General features: G+C 40.7%; 1 protein-coding gene across 6 annotated transcripts; it reads right to left on the bottom strand.

Annotated features, from left to right (window-relative positions):
- Positions 1–74: 74 nt before the first annotated feature.
- lipeb (lipase, hormone-sensitive b) lies at positions 75–20,682 on the bottom strand. Of its 6 annotated transcripts, XM_077598662.1 has the most exons (16): positions 20,538–20,665; positions 20,181–20,211; positions 16,348–16,388; positions 13,863–14,104; positions 12,419–12,703; positions 11,864–11,954; positions 10,569–10,595; positions 9,904–10,049; positions 8,910–9,095; positions 7,280–7,432; positions 6,271–6,415; positions 5,649–5,876; positions 4,781–4,966; positions 4,295–4,473; positions 3,951–4,202; positions 75–3,344 (listed from the first exon to the last, which is right to left on the bottom strand). In XM_077598662.1, exons 1-16 carry the CDS (start codon positions 20,626–20,628, stop codon positions 2,979–2,981), a joined length of 2,649 nt encoding a protein of 882 aa, XP_077454788.1. In that variant the 5' UTR covers positions 20,629–20,665; the 3' UTR covers positions 75–2,978. The 6 variants fall into 6 exon arrangements, with proteins under 6 accessions (XP_077454788.1, XP_077454789.1, XP_077454792.1 ...); XM_077598663.1 differs by lacking the exon at positions 10,569–10,595; XM_077598666.1 differs by lacking the exon at positions 20,181–20,211 and having other exon boundaries at positions 20,538–20,636.
- Between the last annotated feature and the right edge of the window lie 222 nt (positions 20,683–20,904).

Genomic DNA, 20,904 nt, shown 5'->3' with positions numbered 1-20,904 from the left:
ACTTTTCTGTCCACCACATTTTTTTGTTTGTACTTGGCTTTAATTGTCATGACAGCAATGATGCATAAGCAAAGTTCACGGTTGGATATATTTATTTTTGAGAAAATCAACAGACAGCCCATTTACGTATGAACCTTGCAAAGAATCACATTTGACAAACAGCTCTTTAGATAAAAATATTTACATCATTCATGACTTGGTTTAAAAATACATTCGACTTGTTTTGATTTCAAATTCACAGGTTTGCACTTGTGGTGTTTTCTTAAGGGAAATGCAGCATTGTTTCCAGCCCGTAGCCTATTTAACTACAACTGATTAGCATTTTTACAGCATGATGCTCTTAAAAGTAAATAAAGTGAACTAGCAGCTGCATTGACTGGAAAAGAGATGAACAGTAAATTCGGTCTCAGCGTTTAAACGCAGTCTTTGGTTGTAAAATTCAGCATGGTCGGAAAAAAAATCAAGCACTTGAGGTTAGTAGCTAACTTTAGTTTGGTTATTTGAATATACCAAGATTTATAATTCTCAACTGATCTTTAAGGAAAGTTTTGAGTGGTTCCAATTGGCCTATAATAGGGACTCATAAATCCAACTGATTTTAAACCGCCACTGGTTTGTGTCCTCTACCAGTCAAAAATGTCATCCAGTTTTTTTATTCCTATGATAAAATAGTTGTAATGATAGATTCCATTTCAAATAAAGATGGGGCCAACCCCCCAAATGATTCCTATACTAGTTTTTAAATCTGAAGACAGAATAATGAAAAAAAAAACAGGTGGTCAGACCAGGAAAGAGACTTTCCAATCGTAAAAAATTCAAACATCTCCTTCGAGAACCCCAATTATATTTCAAGAACATGTCCGTTGAGGTACCTTGAGGTAGCTGGGATCACGTCGGTCAATTTTTTTTTTTATTCTGTCCGTCTCAAACTTGGTCTACAGGTTCCTGAATACTAATCAAATTCTCATAGTTCAGGAGTGAAATTCTGCCGAGAAATATGTATCTAAAGTGACGCAAACTGTCATCGTAGTAAATGTGAGAGGTTGGAGAATTCAGTGGAACAGCAGCAATAAATTGCAATAACAGGGACTCAGTTATTCCAGCATTCTTTGAGAACACAATCCACAAAGAAAGAAAAATTGAAACGTGAAAAGGAGCATTCATTACTGCTCCTTACAAGAGTGAACTAAATTATTAACCGCACAAAATTGTGGGAGCGGAGTGCAAACTTTATCACGAGACACATCTTTAATCCTTTCTATTGGAAGCAATGTAAAGTTTTTATATTCCTTCAGCCAGTCGTTGAAGTCGTTGAATTATCTAAATGTGTCAAATTGCTGAGTTTATAGGGTTTTGTGTAAAAGAAAACGCTTCCTAAATACGAGCTATTCTGAGAATTTGCTAAAACCCTGCAAGTGTGTAAAGGCTTTGCAGCAATTAATTAAAGTCTTAGTTCAACCTTGTGGTTGCTTGCACTTGATGTCACTTCCCAGGTATCATGCCAGGATGGAGAAAATTACAGAAGTTTATACAAATAATAAGTGCAGAGGGCACAAAAGATGTCTTCTGCTCAAAAGGTTAACCACATCACATTTCTCTAATTAAACAGCAAAATGTGGTGGTAAATATTCAAATATAATCCCACTCACAGGGGAGGATTTCTGCACATCAGTTACATCCTTTTTCTCCACCACCTCCATCATGTTTTTTTATGTCGCACTAGAAGAAAACATAGCAAATGCCACTGTGCATTGGGCAAAAACTGCAAAATGGGCCTCATGCCTGAAGTTAATTGGCTCTCCCCCTGTTGATATAAAAGTGACTTGTACAAGCTTGACCTTTGTTTCCATAAATCCTCGAGTTGTGTCAAAAACTGCCCGGTCAGGCACAAAATCGACCGTGCTTGTCAGAAATGTGACACACAGCGTGAGGCAATAGCAAACAGTAACGAAGCAACGAGGGATGGGATGCCGTTGTGCAGCAGAAGGACAATAAAACACAACAAGAAACCACTGAAGCACCTGCAGCATCGAATATAAATAATAATTCAGGCAGAAGCATCCTGCATGGATCAATATGGTTAAACTGACTTTTGCTCATGTTCTAATACTCCACAAAATGGTACTAACGCCTAGATGTCTAAAACTTTTTCATATATAGTTTAACTACGATAACTATTTTGTTGCTCAGGCCAAATATTGGAGTTTTTATGTAATGTTTGCCACCATTTGTGTAATTCTAAATGTTTTTGATTGTCGTCACTTATTAGTGAGGCTGGTCTCATTACTGTACTGCATTATCTACGCCTCCTCCACCTTTTCCTAATCTCCTCATTCAGATTATTACACAGAAAAAACTAAATGTAGCTGCAGTGTACAGAGCAGCTGTTCCTTAAAAGGGTACAAAGCATTATCAAATGGAGGAATCAACAGCACAGAGTTTCTTGCAGAGCTCTGCTACACAACAATGGCAGGTACATGGTCTTCTACTACAATCTAAAAGTAGCTAAAGATTTTGTAGCAATGTATAAACAATGACAAATCATTAGGGGAAAAGACAGAAAGACATTGTCAGTGCAGGCTTCGTTTTGAGTCTGTTTTTCAGCTGATTGAATTTGGGGTGTGCGTCGACAGAATTAACGTCAACAAAGTGAGCCCTTGAAGCCATAATAGGGGGCACAATGTGGTGCTCTTAAGTGCTTCGTGAAGAGGTTCTCCAAAGGACAATGGTGGCTGTTCAGATTTGGAATGATACGGCAGAGCATCTGATAAGTGATCTGATAAGCCTGTCCTAGTTTTCCACTACATCGGAGCGCTCCGACACCTGACCTACGTAGAATAGATCCATTTTGTACATGCCATTTCCCCAAAAGCGTGAAGCACTGTGTAACAGGTGCGAGAGGGCGTCCCTACAGGAATACTGTATGAATGAAGTTTTTTCTTTTTCTTTTTTTAAAGCAGCGTCTAAATGTAACATTTCTAAGCCCCTACACCCTTCACGTCACTTTGAGTGATATTAACAAAGCCATCCTGTTCGGGTATTTTAGCTCTGAGCCCTGCGTCCGGCTCACCTCTGACGTACAAGTCGCCGTTAGCTCTGTCGGTCCGTTCCAGCTTGCGGTGCTTATGCGGCTCGGGCGACGGCGTCTCATTCTGGGTGAAGACGGCACGGATACGCTCAGCGCACACGTTGGCCGCCTCTCTGGTCTCCCGCGAGAGCTGCGAAAGGCTGAGGAAGCCGTGGGGGAGGTCGTCCACCACACACATGGTGACGGTCTGCCCGACGGCCCGCAGGCGCTTGGCGAACATCACCGAGTCATCCAACATGGGGTCCAGAGCGCACGCCTGTTGAGAGCAAATGAGAGGGACGTATCATGCATATTAATGAGGGGGTGAGGAGAGGTGAAGGTAACCTAGTGGCTCCATGGAGCCATTTTGAACATACAGAAGAAACACATCTAAGCAGTGTTGTTTAGTTAACTAACATTTTTTTTATGATGACAAACATAACGAGACAAATATGCTACATTGTTTTCTTCATGTTTACAATGTGTAACATTTGCTTATTGTACACGTACTTAGTCAGCCTTGCAACCTTGATGTATTGAGTTTTTGGGTTATGAGAAAAAAATAAAATGTTATGAGTAAAAAGTCGTGTAATGTTAGAAAGAATTATAAAAATATTTTCCAACAAAATACATTCGAGGTCATGACGCACAACCAGAATTCATACATAAGGCAAAAAAAGATTTGAAGTGCGCATTATAGTCTGCAAAACACGGTAGCTAAATAGCTCAATGAGTCATGCACAACACAAAATGATCTTGCAAAAACATGCAATTAAATGTCTTCATTTGCTGACTTGCCCTTGTTTATTTATTTGAGCTCTTTAACATGCAAACAGTGAACAAAAATCACCCAACACTTGTGTCGAAACTTTTTGACACTTACCACAATGTGCACAGGCGGCAAAGCCTTCAGCATGCTGTCGGGGGCCAAAAGCGGTGAGCAGAAGGGGTCCTTGGCCACCGGGGAAGTGTGCAAACTCATCTCAGACGGCTGCTCTGAGCGTAGCGGCTCAAAGCCAAGGGGGAACTCGGAGCCCTCCTCGCCACCAGGGGGTGGTATGGCTACCGAGGACAGGTCACTATGCAGGTCTGGACGAGTCTCCGTGGAGATAGAAAAGTGGACTTCTTCTGGCTGCTTTAGATGCAAGAAGAAATAATAAATGTTGAATTCTAAGGATGAGGGCGTCATTTCTGTGAAAAAGACTGATAAGTCTCAGTGTGACTTACAGTGCTCTCAGACAAAAGCGGTGAACAGTCGGATTTGGAATTATGAGCTCCTAGGTCCAGGCATGTCTGGCTCTTCCCAGATAACTTTCCGACATGGAAATCCTTAGTCTCGAAGGGTGCCGGCGGATCCACGTGAGGAGAGGAGATGGTCGCCTCTGACACAGATTTTCTCACTGTGCCTGTGATGACAAGGAGAGAAATTCAATCTCAAATGCTTGAATTAATAATCAACTGCTAGTTAGGCAAAAGCCAAGGAAATTTATGGCTCCGGTAATGAACAATTACTGTCAGATGCAGTAAAGTGAAATGATATGAATAGATTGACAAAAGCTGAAAGCAACAGGCAGGCCCTAAGTGGAGCCGATGAAAAGATAACGACAGGAATAAAAATGCAGTGTCTTGTCAGATTTACCCCTTTATAAAGCAGACGTCCATCATAGTACATTAAATCTCTACACGATTCCCAGCTATCAAAGTGGAGCTTACCAGTAGCTTCTGGTTGCACCTCTGCATCTGTGGTGGTTGTATTTGCGGTTCTGTTGGAGTCCAGTAGAGAATGTATCCAGTTGGATGCACCCTGTCGGAAGTCTCGAAGCAGCGTTGCCGTGTCCCTCCTCACCATGCTGAGTGTGCTCCCCTTCTCCACCTGCTTTTCTGCCTGCGGCTCATTACCTTTGAAGGTAAATGAGGGAATGTAAGAATAATGAGCCAAGGGAGGTAAATGGAAAAAATACAATAAAGGAAGAAAGAGTAAGAAAAAAAAAGAAGAATGTAAAGGAAATATGTGAATAAAAGACCATTATAGCCAGAAGAGAATATAAATAAGTGTAATTGATGGAATGAAAACAATAGACTATAGATAGGATTAATTAACACTGCACCGCCGCCTGTCAACAAAACATTATTGCAAGCACTGATTATTTACATGCTGCAATAAGAACACTTGGAAAGTAATATATATGCAAATAAAGAGTTGCAGGTTTTACAGGCACAACTCCTGATAGAGGAGAAATTATTTAAGGAAATAACTACTTTCTAATAGTCCTGTTCACCCCCGTGAGCCCAGACAATCCTCTTTGAGGCTAACATGATGATGATTTACAGCAACAACAAAAATCGAACAAGCGTTAATAATAAAATCCAACTGGGGTTGATACTTTGGAAAATGAATCCAAAGTGACTTATAAAGATTTGAAAATACAATTTCCCCACAAGTATGATATATTTAATTTATATCATGATGGGTTGCACTACCGTCAACATAAAACATCATAAAATCGATTTTCTGGAAAAGAAAATGAATTATGTCTGTCACAGAGCAATTCTAAAAACAAACGACACGGTAGACACGTACCTGCGTAGGCGCTAAGACACCGGGAGAGCACACTGAGTGGCAGCAGAGGATCCATGAGGCTGAGCAGACGAGAAGGCGAGGCGTAGGCGGTCAGCAGGGTAGCTGGATACGTGGCGACTAGGCCGTCTGGCATGCGCACGCCGTAGGCGGCAGCACGCAGCGACGTAGTCACGCACAGGTTGCCCCCGGCACTGTCCCCTGCAAGGCAGACTTTCTCCCCAGTCCAGCCTTGAACAACAAAAGCAGTAAGGAAAGTTGAGCAAATGTTACATAGAGGGACTGAGCAATAACAATCCAGTGCTGGTTTAATTATTGTTTTTACAATTGATCATAGAAAATGTACATGCAAACGACATTACTAAGAGAACACTTAACATTTTGGTACTGTTATTTTTAAAAAAATGTTTTTCAACACAATTACACATCATTCATATAAAATTCTAGATATTTTTTGAAATTCTTAAACAAGATTCCTTGCACTACGATTCACTTGACCTTGCACTTTAAATGTTAGTATTCTGATGCAGCTTTTAACTCAGTATATACTATGTGAGTGACTGGCAGATAAACGGAGGGAATAACACTAGTGATTAACGCAAAATGGGGCACATTTCGAACATACCTAGCAGGTGGTGGTTCCTCAGAGCCCAACAGTATGCATAGAAGCACTCTTCAAGGGCCCGGGGAAAGGGGGCCTCTGGGGCCAGGGAGTAGTCCACCGACAGAATCGGGACACCCAGGTCCTGCGACCAAGTCTTCAGATAGGGCTGCACAAATGAGTTTTTAATATTCAGTTTAAGCCATGGCAAACAGTAGTTTCCATAATGAAATAGAGCAGAAAAGGAGGGATAAACTTATGAAAATGATTTCTCCCTGTGAATTTGTATGTCTGCTGCCAGGCTTAGTAATTGTCTAGAAAAATGAGTTGTTTCTTAAAGTAACCTCTATTTTCTTTACGTGCATCCCAAACAAAAGATGTCCTTATTTGATGAGAATACAAATGGAAAAGACACAAAGTTGTTGCCAGATTAGGAAGGACATCAGAGGGTGTCACGAGAATTTCTACATGTTATGGGGAGAGTGTTGACACTGAGTGCTTACAGAGCACCTCAAAAAGTCAGTGGTGATGACTTGAGAGTGCTGCTGTCAAAATAATTTAAGAAAGCATGGTCAACAGAGGGTGTCCAGTCAGCAGAGGGAAGAAAGAACAACATAATGATGTCAAATAAAAGGTTTCTGCTGTTAGAAATAGTACTCAGTTTTGATACAGTCCTTGATCCATTATTGAATGAATTTTCTACAACATTTAACATCTTATTGAGGGTTGCACCTATCTCTGTTGATTTAGGATAAAGGGTGCACTAGTTGCGAACTGATCGCCAGTCAATCACAGGCATACATGTATTTACAATCCATATGATAGTTTTCTCCCTTCTTACCTAATGAAAAAAGGGATTTCTAAATGTTAATGTTCCAATTACATGGGGCTCAAAATGTCTATCACACTGGAATGTCAATTCTATTTGTATTTGCACACAGTAAATTCTTTAGAATTTAGCAACTTAGATGAAAAAAAAAAGAATTAATATTGTGTAAAGGGGAATCAATCAAGAATTTGTACAAATAAATACCTCATGAGATTTGGAAGTCTGAGCCACAAAGCCTCCACCGTGGAAGTGAATGAGCAGGCAGGGGGATGAGGGCAGGCGCTTGGTCTTCAGCCCCAGCGACAGAGAAATGGCGCCCGCATCAGAACGGGTGAGTGATAGCAGCGTCTCGCTATCCTGGACATACAAAACAAAGCACTTTAACAATCCTTCAAGACGAAGTTTAACGAATCACATTAGGACGAGTTGTAAACACGCCATGTTTTACTGCGACTGTTAAAGCCCCGCAGAGAGTGGGATTAGCTTCTGTGCACCTGCATGAACACGCACTCATTGTGCAAAACAAACAAGGACGGTTGATGAGATGTTGCCGAGAGGCCTTTTTTCCGCTGATTCAGTCGTGTAATTTTGTGACACCGCAAAGCACCTCGCTGTTTTTGTTTTTAGCGAGATCAATCACTTTGAGGGATTCACTGAATTGCATGTCTGAGTACGTGCCAGGCTCCAAAAAGGAGGATGAGCAAAGTGCGGGGGAGTGAGAGAGAGAGAGAGCGAGAGCGATGAAGAGCTGAAAAAGTCGCACTGACTGTGATGAAAGGGACACAGATTATGTGTGGCGACGACTGGGAGAAGCTGTCAACAAAATTCCAAATCAAAATACGTCTTCTGAATTGTCATTACTTCAATATGCAAGATTTGCTGGGAAGGCTCTGTGGAAAATAGTGGTAAACTAGGTCAGACAACTCTTAAAGATTGAATTTACAACACAACATATTCTCATTTAATGCTGACAGGTAATGCATACGTCATTTGATTGAACTTGATTCTGTGTTACATTTGTGTTCCGTGACTAAGCTATTCAATTCATTTGGATACCAAACTACGTTTCCTCATTTAAATGAAGTGGAATACCAAGCAGTTTACCTAAAAACAGCAATTCCTTCATTCCATGTTTACAAAAAATAATTTAAAACCTAACTAAATACTATAAAAGACAATCTAACGAATTAGGCCAGTTTAGTAAAGTGTAATTACTGTAATTGTTGTTCTTGACAGTACGTATGTCTGATGATTTTTAGGGGCGTGTCCTAATAAAGAAAGCAATGAAGATGGTGTAGGGTTGACTGTAGACATTTTCAGCTTCTTGAAAATGTTCCCATTTATTACTCATGTGGTTAACTGTTTGTGTTCAATAAACTCTTTTTGTCCACAAGTGAGCACCTCTCCCCTTATTTTTTTGCACTTCTCGTGCGTGGGTTTTTTCTGAAGCTTTCTCATACATAAAAATATTGCCTCGCAGCAAAAACGTGAATAACTTGTAAGTTGAGGCACGGCGTTTGTTGTTTGTGTGTACATGTCAACTAAGTATGAATTTCAATTGGATCAAACTCACATTGATACCAATCTTACACTGCACTCAGAGTGAAGGTAGGTATCAAATTTTCCTTAACATTTGGAACAGGCTATATTCTAATCCTACGATAGCTGATTTCATTTTTTTTCTATTCCTGTAGTCAAAAAATACATCCCAATTGTGCCATTTGAGAGTAAACAATTTGGATTTGAGTCACCTGAACTGAGCAGTGAATATCCAGTTTTAGTGATGTCAGATAACATTATGGCAAATATATTTGGGGAGCATAATGGCGAGTACCTGTCCTTCACGCAAGTCATATGAGATCAGCCTCATCTGAACTGGAGCAGCACCGATGTGCGAGGACGGCGCCGGTATGGTCACCGAGCCTCGGTGATTGGCTGCCAGTGGGAGGTCAAAGGGCACAGGTGGCACAGAGAGAGTTCGGTTCACCTTGACTGGCACCGACGTGATACTGGCGAGACTCTGCGGGTGAAGGGAAGGGAGGATGAGGCGAACAAATTGAGTAGAGGGGATTGCGCGATACAAGCAGTTCACTGGAGACAAAAAGGAACCATATGAATAAGTCATGATTGCAGCAGAACGAATTCTCCTCTATTATTACGGTCTGCGTAAGGGTAGAGTGTTACACGTTTACCAGGAGGGAGACAGTCTTTGGTTTACGAATGAGGGGTTACTGCAGCAATCTGATTTTTGTATATAAATCACCCGGTGGTCAGCAGGGGTAAAATGTCGTGGCAAGTATTTGAAACAATAGATCCAAAATTACACACATCCAAAGATAATAAAAGTTAAACAAAGTATATATAGAAAATTGTAATTAACAAATTGACTCAACAATGCAAGTAAAGCCTAAAAATGTCAACTGCAAGGCAGTGGGAATTCACAAAGACAGACTGACAGCAACAAAATAGCAAAAGATGAGAGAGAAAAAGATATGCCAGTGTAGCTTTGTCGATCGGACTAGTTTTTTGAAGCTTTCAAAGAATATGCCTGTTGCTATATTTCTTTTACTACAAAATGTTTCCAAAGCGGTAGTGAGTGAACAGTTAAATACAGCAATGCAAAGCTAATTTATCCATAATAATTTGGGGCACTTATAGGTCAAGCTATTTTTGTCACCTTAAGCCATGTATTTTAAAAAAAATTACAACACCCATATAGTATTGTATTGTGACACCGTACATTTTTCTGAATAGAAACAGCACTTTTGTCATGAAGCAAGCAGTGACAAATCAATCCAGTTAAGTAGAAATGGCTAGCATAAACTCACCGACAACACCTCAGTCTCCGTGACGTTCCAGAAGGTCTTCCAGAAATGAACGTCGAGATTTTGAGTGATGCGCTCAAATTCGGCCCCTCTCAATTCGGGGTCGATGGCATACTTTCCCGATGTAAAAAAAGAGCTGGCTGCTACACCTGGGGAAAGAATGTGGATGTGAAACAACGGGAATGCAATTTTATTTCGCGATGTGGCTTGTACTGATTCGGATATGGGGGACCAATCAACAGAAAGACATAAAGGGCAGAATAAGTCGATTGCAGGAAGTTATTTATGTTAGGGAATAGATCTTGAAACTGCCGAGATCTGTCTAAAACACTGAACAATAGCTTTATGACTCCGAGGACAACAAATTTGTTTCCAAATAAATATTTTATGTCTACTCGACTCGGGGAACGTTAAGGCTGAAGCATTTGCCGTGTACAGCACTTGGAGTGGAGGTTAGATGTATCCTTTTCCAAAGTGTTTCCACCTTCAATTGCCATTGAAGCTCCACTAGCCCTGGGCAGTACGATAGAATAAACAACTCCATTTAAAGCCTGAAGGATGGTTTGTAGATTGCCCATTCTATTGACGACTACAGAGTTTTTATGGCTAAATGTTTATCATCCCTATTGGTACAAGGAAAATGGGCCAAGGTTAATAGGTAAACTCACCATATGCTACAGTACCACTTGCCTCCACTGTGATGTAGCAGAAAGCACAAAAATAATTGATCTGAATTATAGTCCAACCCTCATTGCAAACATTATTGTGGCATCTTGTGAGTAGAAAGGGTACATCCTTGAATCGTGAGGTCATATATTTTGGTACTCGGCCGTTTGGTCGCCGGACTTTTGGAGAGTAGGTACTCTGATTTATGCCACCAGAATTGTGGACTTTGGGAAACCACTTCTATTCTTACAAAGTAATCTTCATTTTTCTGTTCAAATCTGTAACCCCTAATTCTGCTCTTGCGTAAACCTGCTGTCTTAAACTACAACGAGGAGTCCTTAGATTATGAAGGGGTTAACATACAATGTTTCAAGGTTTCCCAGTATTGTGCAAAGAATTGGTTCGCACAGAAGCCTAAAAATATACGTGACCGCCCGTTTGGTCGCCGGACGTTTGGTCGCCTGGACCCAAACAACGGGCGACCAAACAAGGTAAAACAGCATGGTCTACGCATCAGTAAAAACCAACAATGGCCCTGAGCAGTTTCACTGTGCAGACGTGTGAGTGTGTAAGAGTTTGTATGTACATGCGTTGTCCCTTTAAGAATGAGTTGTTCCCGTCAGTCAGGGTCTTAACAAGTTCTCCAACAAAACACAAAAGTACGGGAAATTTGGAGCTTTTCTTTAGCCTAATAATTAATAGGGCATTAAGTATGACTAAATAATAATTCGTAGTTTGCATTTAGGGAATTTGAGCAACAATTTTAAATGGTAATTATCAATACCTTCCGGGCGACCAAAAGTCTGGCGACCAAACGGCCGAGTACCACCTACTCTATGGTGGAATCATTTTTAACAGATTCCATGCTGCTGATAAGTCCGAGGATGAACAGTCACATGTTATTTGGCATTTGCTATGATGTGCTTTGATACACAAGCCAAAGACTCAAATTATTCATCACCCTGGTTTAGCACGTGGATGGCAATTATCAGCAAACACAGCATTTCTGAGGCAACTGTACTTGAAGTTAGCTATTACAAACTGTTGCCAGCACTGAATTCTACACTAAACATCAATATTTATTGAAGGTTCCTCTGGCATTTACAAGAGTGAAAAACATTCTGAAATAGCGAGCCTACCGCCGGCAATCAATTGAGATTCGAAAAGGATGGAAAAGCATGCAACACATACACAGCATCAAAAGAGGCAAAAAAGGTTATGGAGGGTCAGGGAACAGAGTGGGAGCAGAAAGGTGAGATGAGAGCGACCAGTGAATAAAAATGAAAAGGATGCTGACCAATTCCAGACTGATGGCGCCTGTAGTTGTCTCCAAAGGCCACAAGGCCGATGGCGATGGTTTGCAGAGACGGTCGAACGCCTGGAGTGAACTGGTCGGCCAAAGAAAAAAAGGGTTACTCATTATGTCGATCGCCAAGGTACTAGTGCTAGCATGCCTGAGAGTAAGATTTGATACAGTTTGTTAGTTTCCTTCAGGCTTGAACAATGCCTCATTTGTACCGCAACATTGCAATGTGCTCACCGCAATAGTCACACTTTGTTTGAACATGCATATCTGACTCAATTAACAATTGTTAAGGTCTTACCAGGATCTAAGTGTAATGCCGACCGCCTTTAACAGCTGCTAATTACGTTTTTCCTTTGATATTGCAAATTTTCTATTTGGTGCCCTTTTGTTGGTAATCACATGTCTGAGCTGTTGACGCAACCCTAAGCAAGGTTGCCTCCCTGAAAAGTAGATCTTGGAGCAAAAAAGTCTAAGGGATCCCTAACCTAAACCTACCACTTCTAGCCATGACTCCAAACCCAGCTAAGCATTCAATTACGCTCTCACCTGAAAGCCCAGGCAGCGGCCATAGAAGCAGCCCTTGTGCATGGAGCTGTATTCCCGCACAAAGCTCTCGCTGAGGCCGTGTTCATCGAGAAAGAAGAGGTTCCCGTGGCTGTTGTCATGCAGCATGCGCTGGGCCAAGTACAGCAGCGCCCGCAGCTGGCACAGGGCATTGCAGTAGGCTTCTATTTCGCAAGCATTGTGAGCCACACGGAAGAAGATGCTGCGACGGTTGGCGGTGATGTAGCGACCCTTGTGGATGATGTGGAGAAGGCAGCAACGAACCACCTAGAAGACACCACCGCATTTTTATGAAGACAAAAGCTCAAACCATCATCTTGCAAAACTACCTGCGATTGGTCATTGACCAATCACATGGCAAATGACAATCATTTACATTGACACACAATTTAGAGTCTACAACCATTGTTTATACTTAACTTCCCATACAGTATAATGTACTACAAACATTAAAAATGTTAAAATGGCAATAAAAATAAATTGCCTCCAGTCAGGAATAAATAGAGTTCATAAAGTTTTACACTGGTAATGGTTGAGCCTGGAACAAACTCAATTTAGTTTGGGAAGTGTTCTTGAAACAGATGGTCTATTCTGTTCACATTTGCTTAAAGTAGCAGGGTGATATAAGCCATAAGGTAGGAGCACATCATTTTCACACATAAACCATCAAGGACTACTAATTAATTTAGCAGTTTGAGAATTAGTCCGTACATTTGATGATGTGATGCGTGAAGGCTAGCATCTGAAAACCTTGGCAATTTTACCAGAGTGTTACTGCACATATTAGTTGGAACTATTGTAGGAATGAAAGGGATTGATTGTTGTAAATAGAGTTATTCAATTGGCCCAGATCATTCACTTGTGGTGGAGCTGCAGCTTTTGAAGGTCGCTGAATTTCATCAATAACCGGGAGAGCTAAAATCCATTGCATATAGCGTTGGGATTTTATGAGGAAATTATTAGCTATTATTGAAAAAAAATGTTCATGCCTCAATTGAGAGGGCAGAGCATAATTTCAGTAACAGGTTTCAGTATATGTGAAGTAATGTTATCCTGTTATATTATATTATTTTAAAAGGTTTTTTTTTTTTTGTTAGGATGTGGACTTATGCAGAAATGGTTTGGCACACCCGTGCCCTAAAATGTTTTATCCTTTTAACAACAATGCCAAATATTTAAGTTCAATTGGGTGAAAAAGTATAATGTGTTGGCTTTAAGATGTTGAATCGTCAGTCTCTCTAAGGAATCATTGATTAAAATATTATAAATTGCATTTTTGGAGGGTTTCAGAAGTGGTCAGTAAATGCATTACTCGATTGGTGTGTAAAATGACATCATAGCATTCAAATTCAAGAAAGTAAGATTGAATATTTTTACGTTGAAAAGACTTTTTTAAAAACTTTTTTTCAGAGGAATGTACATCTACCTTGACGAGCGAGCGATAACCATTGGCCGGAATGTGCGGGTCAAAGTCAAAATGGTGATAAACTGCAGTGAAGCCAGAGATGATGGGTTCCAGACTGCGGGCATGCTCCTGGATTAGCTTCATAGTGTTTACAAGGCGCCGAGCTGCATCACTCTGCGGGCCTTTGGCCCCTCCTGAAAAGAAGGTGGCATTCTCCTCACACACGTTGTAGAGGGCCGCAAAAACAGCTTTGGTGTCCATCACTGTGAGAGACAAAGAGAGAAAGCCATATTAATACTGGAACCATATTTGGCTGTGGTGACCTTTTTATTTATGCCAGTGATATGTTAAAATTGTAGCAAAACACATCGATTCCTGGGGGAAATTATCTGTGTGCACAACAAAAGCCCATTTTGTTCATAAGGGTAGTTGAGATTACAATGTTGGTCTTTTTAAGTTAAAACCGGGAAAAATACTATCATCTTGAGTTCTAGATTGCAAAAAGAGGGCACAGGTCGAAGAATGGCTGCTCTATCATTGCTTCGATGTGGCAATTTTGTGGTAAATTAGTTTGAGAGAGGCTAATGCTTACTTTAGCGAGTCTGAGAACTACCACCATCTAGTCTATACTCATAATGGTGGGAAAACAAAAGTGAGACAGGAAACATAGCTAAAAATCCTACCTACTGAAAGCCAAATAGTTGCGTAAGGAACAAGAGGAAAGTTCAGAGGCTTTGTTTTGGTTACATGACAGCTAGACAAAAACAGCAAAACAAGCACTAAGATGGACTCCCACAGGGATGTACACAATGGAGTCACACAAAATGCTGGAAATGTTTTTGTGGTGTCTTGGATCAAAATGCAACATTGACAAAGGCCACTTATGCCATGCACAGATAACTTTTAACCTTACTGTACACTCTTAGGGAGCTGCTAGTTGAGTCAATATGGAGAAAAAAACCTAACTGCATGGGGAATATTGTGGTCATTGGATGAAATAGTGCTTATATATTGTGAGCATGGAGTCTAATTAAATTATAAATGCTTAATGATTAGATGACCTTGTAATTACCACAAGAACAGCCACAATGTCAAATTACATCACTGCTACGAAGGTACTCAGCTTGATTGTACTCATTGTACACATAGTCAGTATTTTTAATTTCACACCTAGACCACCTGCCACTAGCCGAGCAGTTTATAATAGCCGTAAACACACTGCTCTTTTGCTGAGTGCCTATGCCATAATGACGTACTACCCACGCTGAATGTTCTAATGGTAGAAAAGGGCATCATGAGTCCTGTGGGCACTGTGCAAGAGCTGTGAAACAAAACGGACAAAAGTGTTTTTATTTTCACTCTGCTTATCTGTCACAGATGTGGTTAGTTTTCCCCCACAAATGCCTGCAAATCCAACTGTAATGAAACAGATTAGTTAGCAAAGAAGCGACAAATATTTGAAATTTTTGCACATCCCATGACTTGCTGGTAAGACAAACTTTGCAGCATTTATATTATGCAGATAATGCTGATACATCGTTAAAAAAAATCAATCTATTGCAGAAGTGTTATTTATTTTATTTTTATAACAAATAATTTCTAAATGTAAAAATATACCTAATGGTCACTCAAGTGTAGAAATAACATATATTTTTTTTAAAGACATTACTATATTGGTAAATAGTGGAGCATTTTCTATCTTTCCAAATGCCAAGAAGAGAAAGACACAGAGATGTTTCAAAATGATTATTAAGAGCGATTATATCCCTGTGTATTTTAACCCTGCTCATGAAGTGGCTGATACTAATGATCTCCAGCTCCAAACACTAAAAAGTAGACGATGTTGTCATCCTTGGGCCCACTTGATTATTGAAAAACTGCAACGTACTTTTACAATTTTTGATATTTTTGGTCCGTTTAAACTAGGGCTGGCTGATATGGCCTACAAATAAAATCTCAGATTTCCCCCCTCCTCCTATGTTTAAAGAGTCAACCAGAACAAAAGAAAGAATATTCAAACCAAGTTAAACTCTTTACAGGGCACTCATTGAACTTTGTCATTGACCAATCTAGAAATCCAATAAATTTTGCCTGGGAGAGGTGGCAGAGACTAATCGCTACCAGGCCTCCAATGTGCATGGTCTATATTATAGTTCCAATACCATCTAAAATCAATTTGATGTATCACTAAAGGCATATAGCTATCCATTATTTTCATGAAACAGAGGCCTAATCTGCAATGGCTTTGTTTCGCCCAAAGAAGAAATGTGATATTTCAAGTTGTATTCTTAGTAAGAAAACTGGTCAGAGACGCCCAGCTGAGAACCACCCTAAAAGGGTTATGATTATATGCTAAGAGAACACTGAATAGAATTCCTCAAAATAATTTACTGAAAGATGCACATTAAGTCTGTAAAAGTAGCACTATTCACTATTCCACTACTAACATTAAAGCCTAGCCCACTAAAAACAATGATGATGTTAAAACAAATAAAAAAAATGTTACCAGCATCTGTGTTCAAGCTTCTGTCCTTGTCTGTTTCCTCGCTGGTGAGCGTGGGGAAAAAGAAGGAGAGTATGTTTGAGAAGGAAGGATGGAAGAAGGGTTGGCCCAGAGGAGAGAAGAGACACTTTTCCTGTTTAACTCTCACAGCCTTTGTTTTCTTCCGAGTTGAAAACTTGTCAGAAGCTTCCCACTTATAATCTTGTCCACGCTTCACTATGCTTTTAAGGGATTGCAACTGCAGCCCCACTTAAGCGCCCCGTGTGACAGCTCTTCCCACCATTGGCTGTTTCAATGTGGGACTCCCTTTGACATTAAACAGAATTGGCAAGCGAAGCTGGCCGGGAGGGAATGAGAAGAAGATAGGATATGAAAAGAGTCACAGCTTGTTTTTGCTCGCACATTTGCCCCCTGTTCTCAGTTATTGTGTCACCTGCCCACAAGCAGCTCCAGCAACAATATTGATAACAATTCATGAATGACTGCTGTTATCGGTACATGGTCGATTGGTCGCCGGTCTTTTGGTCGCCGATCTTATGGTCGCCGGTCTTTTGGTCGCCCGGAAGGTTATTGATAATTACCATTTAAATCGTTGCTCAAATTCCCTAAATACAAACTGTGAATTACTATTTAGTCATACTTAAAGCCCTAGTAATTATTAGGCTAAAGAAAAGCTCCAAATTTCCCGGACTTTTATTGTTTTTTGTTGGAGAACTTGTTAAGACCCTGACTAACGTTGCTTATTAAAAAGGGACAACGCATGTACATACAAACTCTTATACACTCACACGTCGGCTCAGTGAAACTGCTCATGGCCATTGTTGGCTTTTATTGATGCGTAGACCGTGTTGTTTTACCTTGTTTTGTCGCCGGTCTTTTGGTCGCCGGTCTTTTGGTCGCCCGGACCACGACAACGGGCGACCAAAAGACCGGCGACCAAAAGACGGCGACCAATCGACCGGCGACCAATCGACCGCACACGGCTGTTATCACCCCCACATTCTAACAACAAAAATAACAAGGGGGTCACTCAACCACAGAATGTGAACCACTGTGCCAAAAATAGAAGATTAAAACAAACCTAAACCTCTTAACTCCTACTCAATGGACAAAATGTTCGCATAAATTTGTGCCAGGTTTCTCTTTAATTAATGCATATTGATATTTTAAAAAAGAAGGATAAAATACCAGACTGAGAGGAATGATGTTGATTCTCGCAAGCGTCTGTGTCTTATGGTTCCAAATTGGAACCTGGCTCAAATGGTTTAAAGATAGACGGTGGTGTTAAGAGATTCAAAACAAAATAACATCTGCACTGTATCAAGTAGTTTGAAAGAAATTCAGCACAGGTAAGGGGCGTGGTTTAAGGACAGGCACAGACACGCATATAGCTTCTGACACCTGACAGGCCACCCTTTTTGAGTCTATTTTTAAAACCACATTACATATACTCAGTAATTTTTGTAATCATTCAACTTTGGCATGCTTGTTAAGACTCTTTACTTTCGCCCAATCGAACAATGGATTGCTTCAGACTTTGACTGGAAATTCCCATTACATTTACAGAAATGCCTAGACTGGGGACTCGCTTGACAAGGATTTCTAGATAGCAGCTGTGCTCAGTTTATTTTGAGCTGTGACTTGCAGACAATAATTTCCTATATGAACACTAGATAAATGCATTGAATTCCACTCAATTCAGCCGTTGGTGAAATTTTAAAAGATGTTTTATACAAATGATCCCAACACCATAGAGTTATGTTCTCTATCTGTCTGTTAATATTTAAAATAAGTCAACATCTTTGCCTAGAAACTCCCTCTTATTCTATTCATTCATTCATTTTCTGAACCACTTTATCCTCAGTACGGTCGTGGGGGGTGCCGCAGCCTCTCCCGGCTGATTTCGGGCCGGAGGCGGGGCACGAGGAGAGGGACAACCATTCAGTCTCACACCCATACCTAGGGGCAATTTAAAGTTTCCAATCCATGTCTCTGGAATGTGGGAGGAAACCAGAGTACCCAGTGAAAACCCACACAGGCCCAGGGAGAACATCCAAACCCCACACAAGTGGATCGACCTGGATTTAAACCCAGGACCCAAGAGCTGTGAGGCCGACATGCTAGCCACTCAGGCCACCGGGCCGCCTCCCTCTTATTCTATATATTAAAAAAAACAATGAAAAGGTTGCATGCTAGTCAAAGGCCTCGATAGCCACAGTATCATTAACAATGATGCAAAACACGTAGGACTGTATAATAAAATATATAATTCCTTCCCCTAAAAAAGGCTATATTACCACTATTAACCCTTTATTGAGTCAGGCAGGAAACTTTTTTTCCTCTCTGTCTTACACTGCCCCCTAACGGTACAACAAATTGAACGATAGTGCACCGCTTATGTCGAGCTGTAATCACACAATTGCAGGCCCCGAGAGTATCCCAAATGTATTGTTTGGATCAACTCTTTAATAATTGATGAAACAATGGAGACTGTGGTGTCAAAGCCACAGAATAACCACAACCTTCGATCCATTAACTTCGCAAGTAATTAGGCTCAGACTCATTGCCTCTGTTTGACAGTCAGAATGACTGGAACATACACAAAGTTTGTATCGCAGTGTACAGTGAAGTACTTCTATTCAGTCTTCTACTACCCATTGAATCTTTTTTCTGCAAAACCCTTTTTGAGGGAAAATACTTTGACTTCCTCATCTAAGGCAATGCAAAGGGAAGCTTCGCATGTGCAATTGTTTTACAGGGAGTATGTGCACATAGCTATTGTTGCGTGCTTCCTGTTGTTCATCTTACTTTTGCGTGTACTTCTGGTACAGGGGTTACTGCTTTGTGTTCCAAGTAGGCTCTTCCTTTGCCTCCAAATTGCTATTTTTAAAATGTCCTATCATGTGGCGAGTGCATGTCGGACAAATTGGGTTTAGGTTGGCCCCTTCCCAATAGAGATCCTTTGTAAAAGTATGCCCTCTTGGTTTTTTTTAACAATGTTGTTACTTTGCAACATCGATTTTTTTCTGCCGAATGGCTGAGTCAGGACTTAAAAAAACAAAAACAAAAAAAAAAAACCACCAGGCCCTGCACATTAACCTTTGCTCATACTTTTACTTCACTGTCATCTGTTGTCAATTTGACACAGTAGGACATTACTGCCACCAACTGATAATGTACTTCCACTGCAACAAAACCGAGTATTGCTCGGTGGATTTGGTGAAGTCTGCTGCTGATATTTACTGGAAGGAGTTTTGTGTGAACTTTTACACCAAATTGTGCAAGTATGACAAAAGAAAACAATTAACATCACCCGCCAGAGGAACACAGACAAGCCAGTGACGTGGACAGAGGCTGATTCCTAGGAGTTGGACATAAAATATACGTGAAGTCAAAATAGAATGTTAAATTTCAAGCTTGAGCTGAAATGTGTTGTCATTATTTTTGTGATTTAACCTCCGTCAATGGCAACTAACGAGTTAACCCTGCAAAATGAAAGGCGAGGCACCCGGCCAAACGTACACACACGCATGCATGCACACACGCACGCACACCACAATGTACTCCAGTATACCTTTGGAAGAAATGAGTCACTTATGGGGAAAACCTCATATGTCGCCACTCCTTGATAAAATTAGCATTTGCAACAAACGTTGCACAGGAAAATACATTTTACAACAGTGTCCAAAACTGAATGAAAGTAGTAATACGAGGCGCATCCTGTATGACGTCACGCTATACGTCGACACTGAAGAACATGACTATGATGAACAACACGCAATCACACATAAACAGGCAGAAAAAGGGACGTAAACCTGTCGCTTTCAATAATGTACCTGCTCAGATGAGTCCTGTCAGTGTCAGTAGCTGAAAGTAGGACACAAAAACATTTAAAAGTAGGCAGAAATGAACATGCCAGGACACTACGAAGGGTGAGAGGATGCTCGTTGTCATGAGCAGGAAGGGGCAAGAAAAGGGAGGCGATTACTTAAAAATGTCCACAAACAGAAGAGGAATGTTTGACCAACATGGCGAGATTTTTTGATGAACATAGCTAAGTGGATAACGTCTTAAAATACAGCCAGTGTAGATAGCGGCTAAGCTAGTATGGAGCTTTAAGTACAGTATGTGTTTAGGGGAGGGCTTGAAGGGGACGTCATTTAAAGACCACAAAGGAAAAAAGATGGACTCACCCACTGGAGCCTCTTTGAGTTTGGACGATCGTCTTCCATTGACAACTTTGTCAAACATTCCGCTTCCACCGCTTTTCTTACTCGACGCCATGTTCGACCACTCTTGATGACCCGCCGCCTCTCGCAAGTTGTCCCACTACCTGCCTTACGGGCACCCGAGGCTCCGCCTATGACTGTAGCCAATGAGAGGCTATGTCTCATCATTGCAGCCAATCAAAATACGTCCGTTGCTTGGGAACGGGACCGCTGGCGTCACAGTGCTTCAACGATTGATATGTAAATGTAATTTCTTTAAACAAAAAAAAATGTTTTAAATTGATGGAATTAAATAAAATTTAAAAGTTTTACTTTAAATCAAATAAAATAG

Source organism: Stigmatopora argus, chromosome 4 (genome assembly GCF_051989625.1).
Source record: "Stigmatopora argus isolate UIUO_Sarg chromosome 4, RoL_Sarg_1.0, whole genome shotgun sequence".
NCBI classification, from domain to species: domain Eukaryota; kingdom Metazoa; phylum Chordata; class Actinopteri; order Syngnathiformes; family Syngnathidae; genus Stigmatopora; species Stigmatopora argus.
Note: the sequence above shows the minus strand (reverse complement) of the source record. Positions and strands in the feature narration are given on the sequence as shown.

What these genes read in the sequence shown, in the direction of transcription:
- lipeb (XM_077598662.1), bottom strand. Translation starts at nt 20,628, where the DNA reads ATGGCGTCGAGTAAGAAAAGCGGTGGAAGCGGAATGTTTGACAAAGTT. An exon ending in GTTATCGCTCGCTCGTCAAG is followed by an intron (nt 12,704 to 13,862) that starts GTAGATGTACAT and finishes GGTGTCTTCTAG; the next exon opens with GTGGTTCGTTGCTGCCTTCT. An exon ending in CGCTTTTGTCTGAGAGCACT is followed by an intron (nt 4,203 to 4,294) that starts GTAAGTCACACT and finishes TTGCATCTAAAG; the next exon opens with CAGCCAGAAGAAGTCCACTT.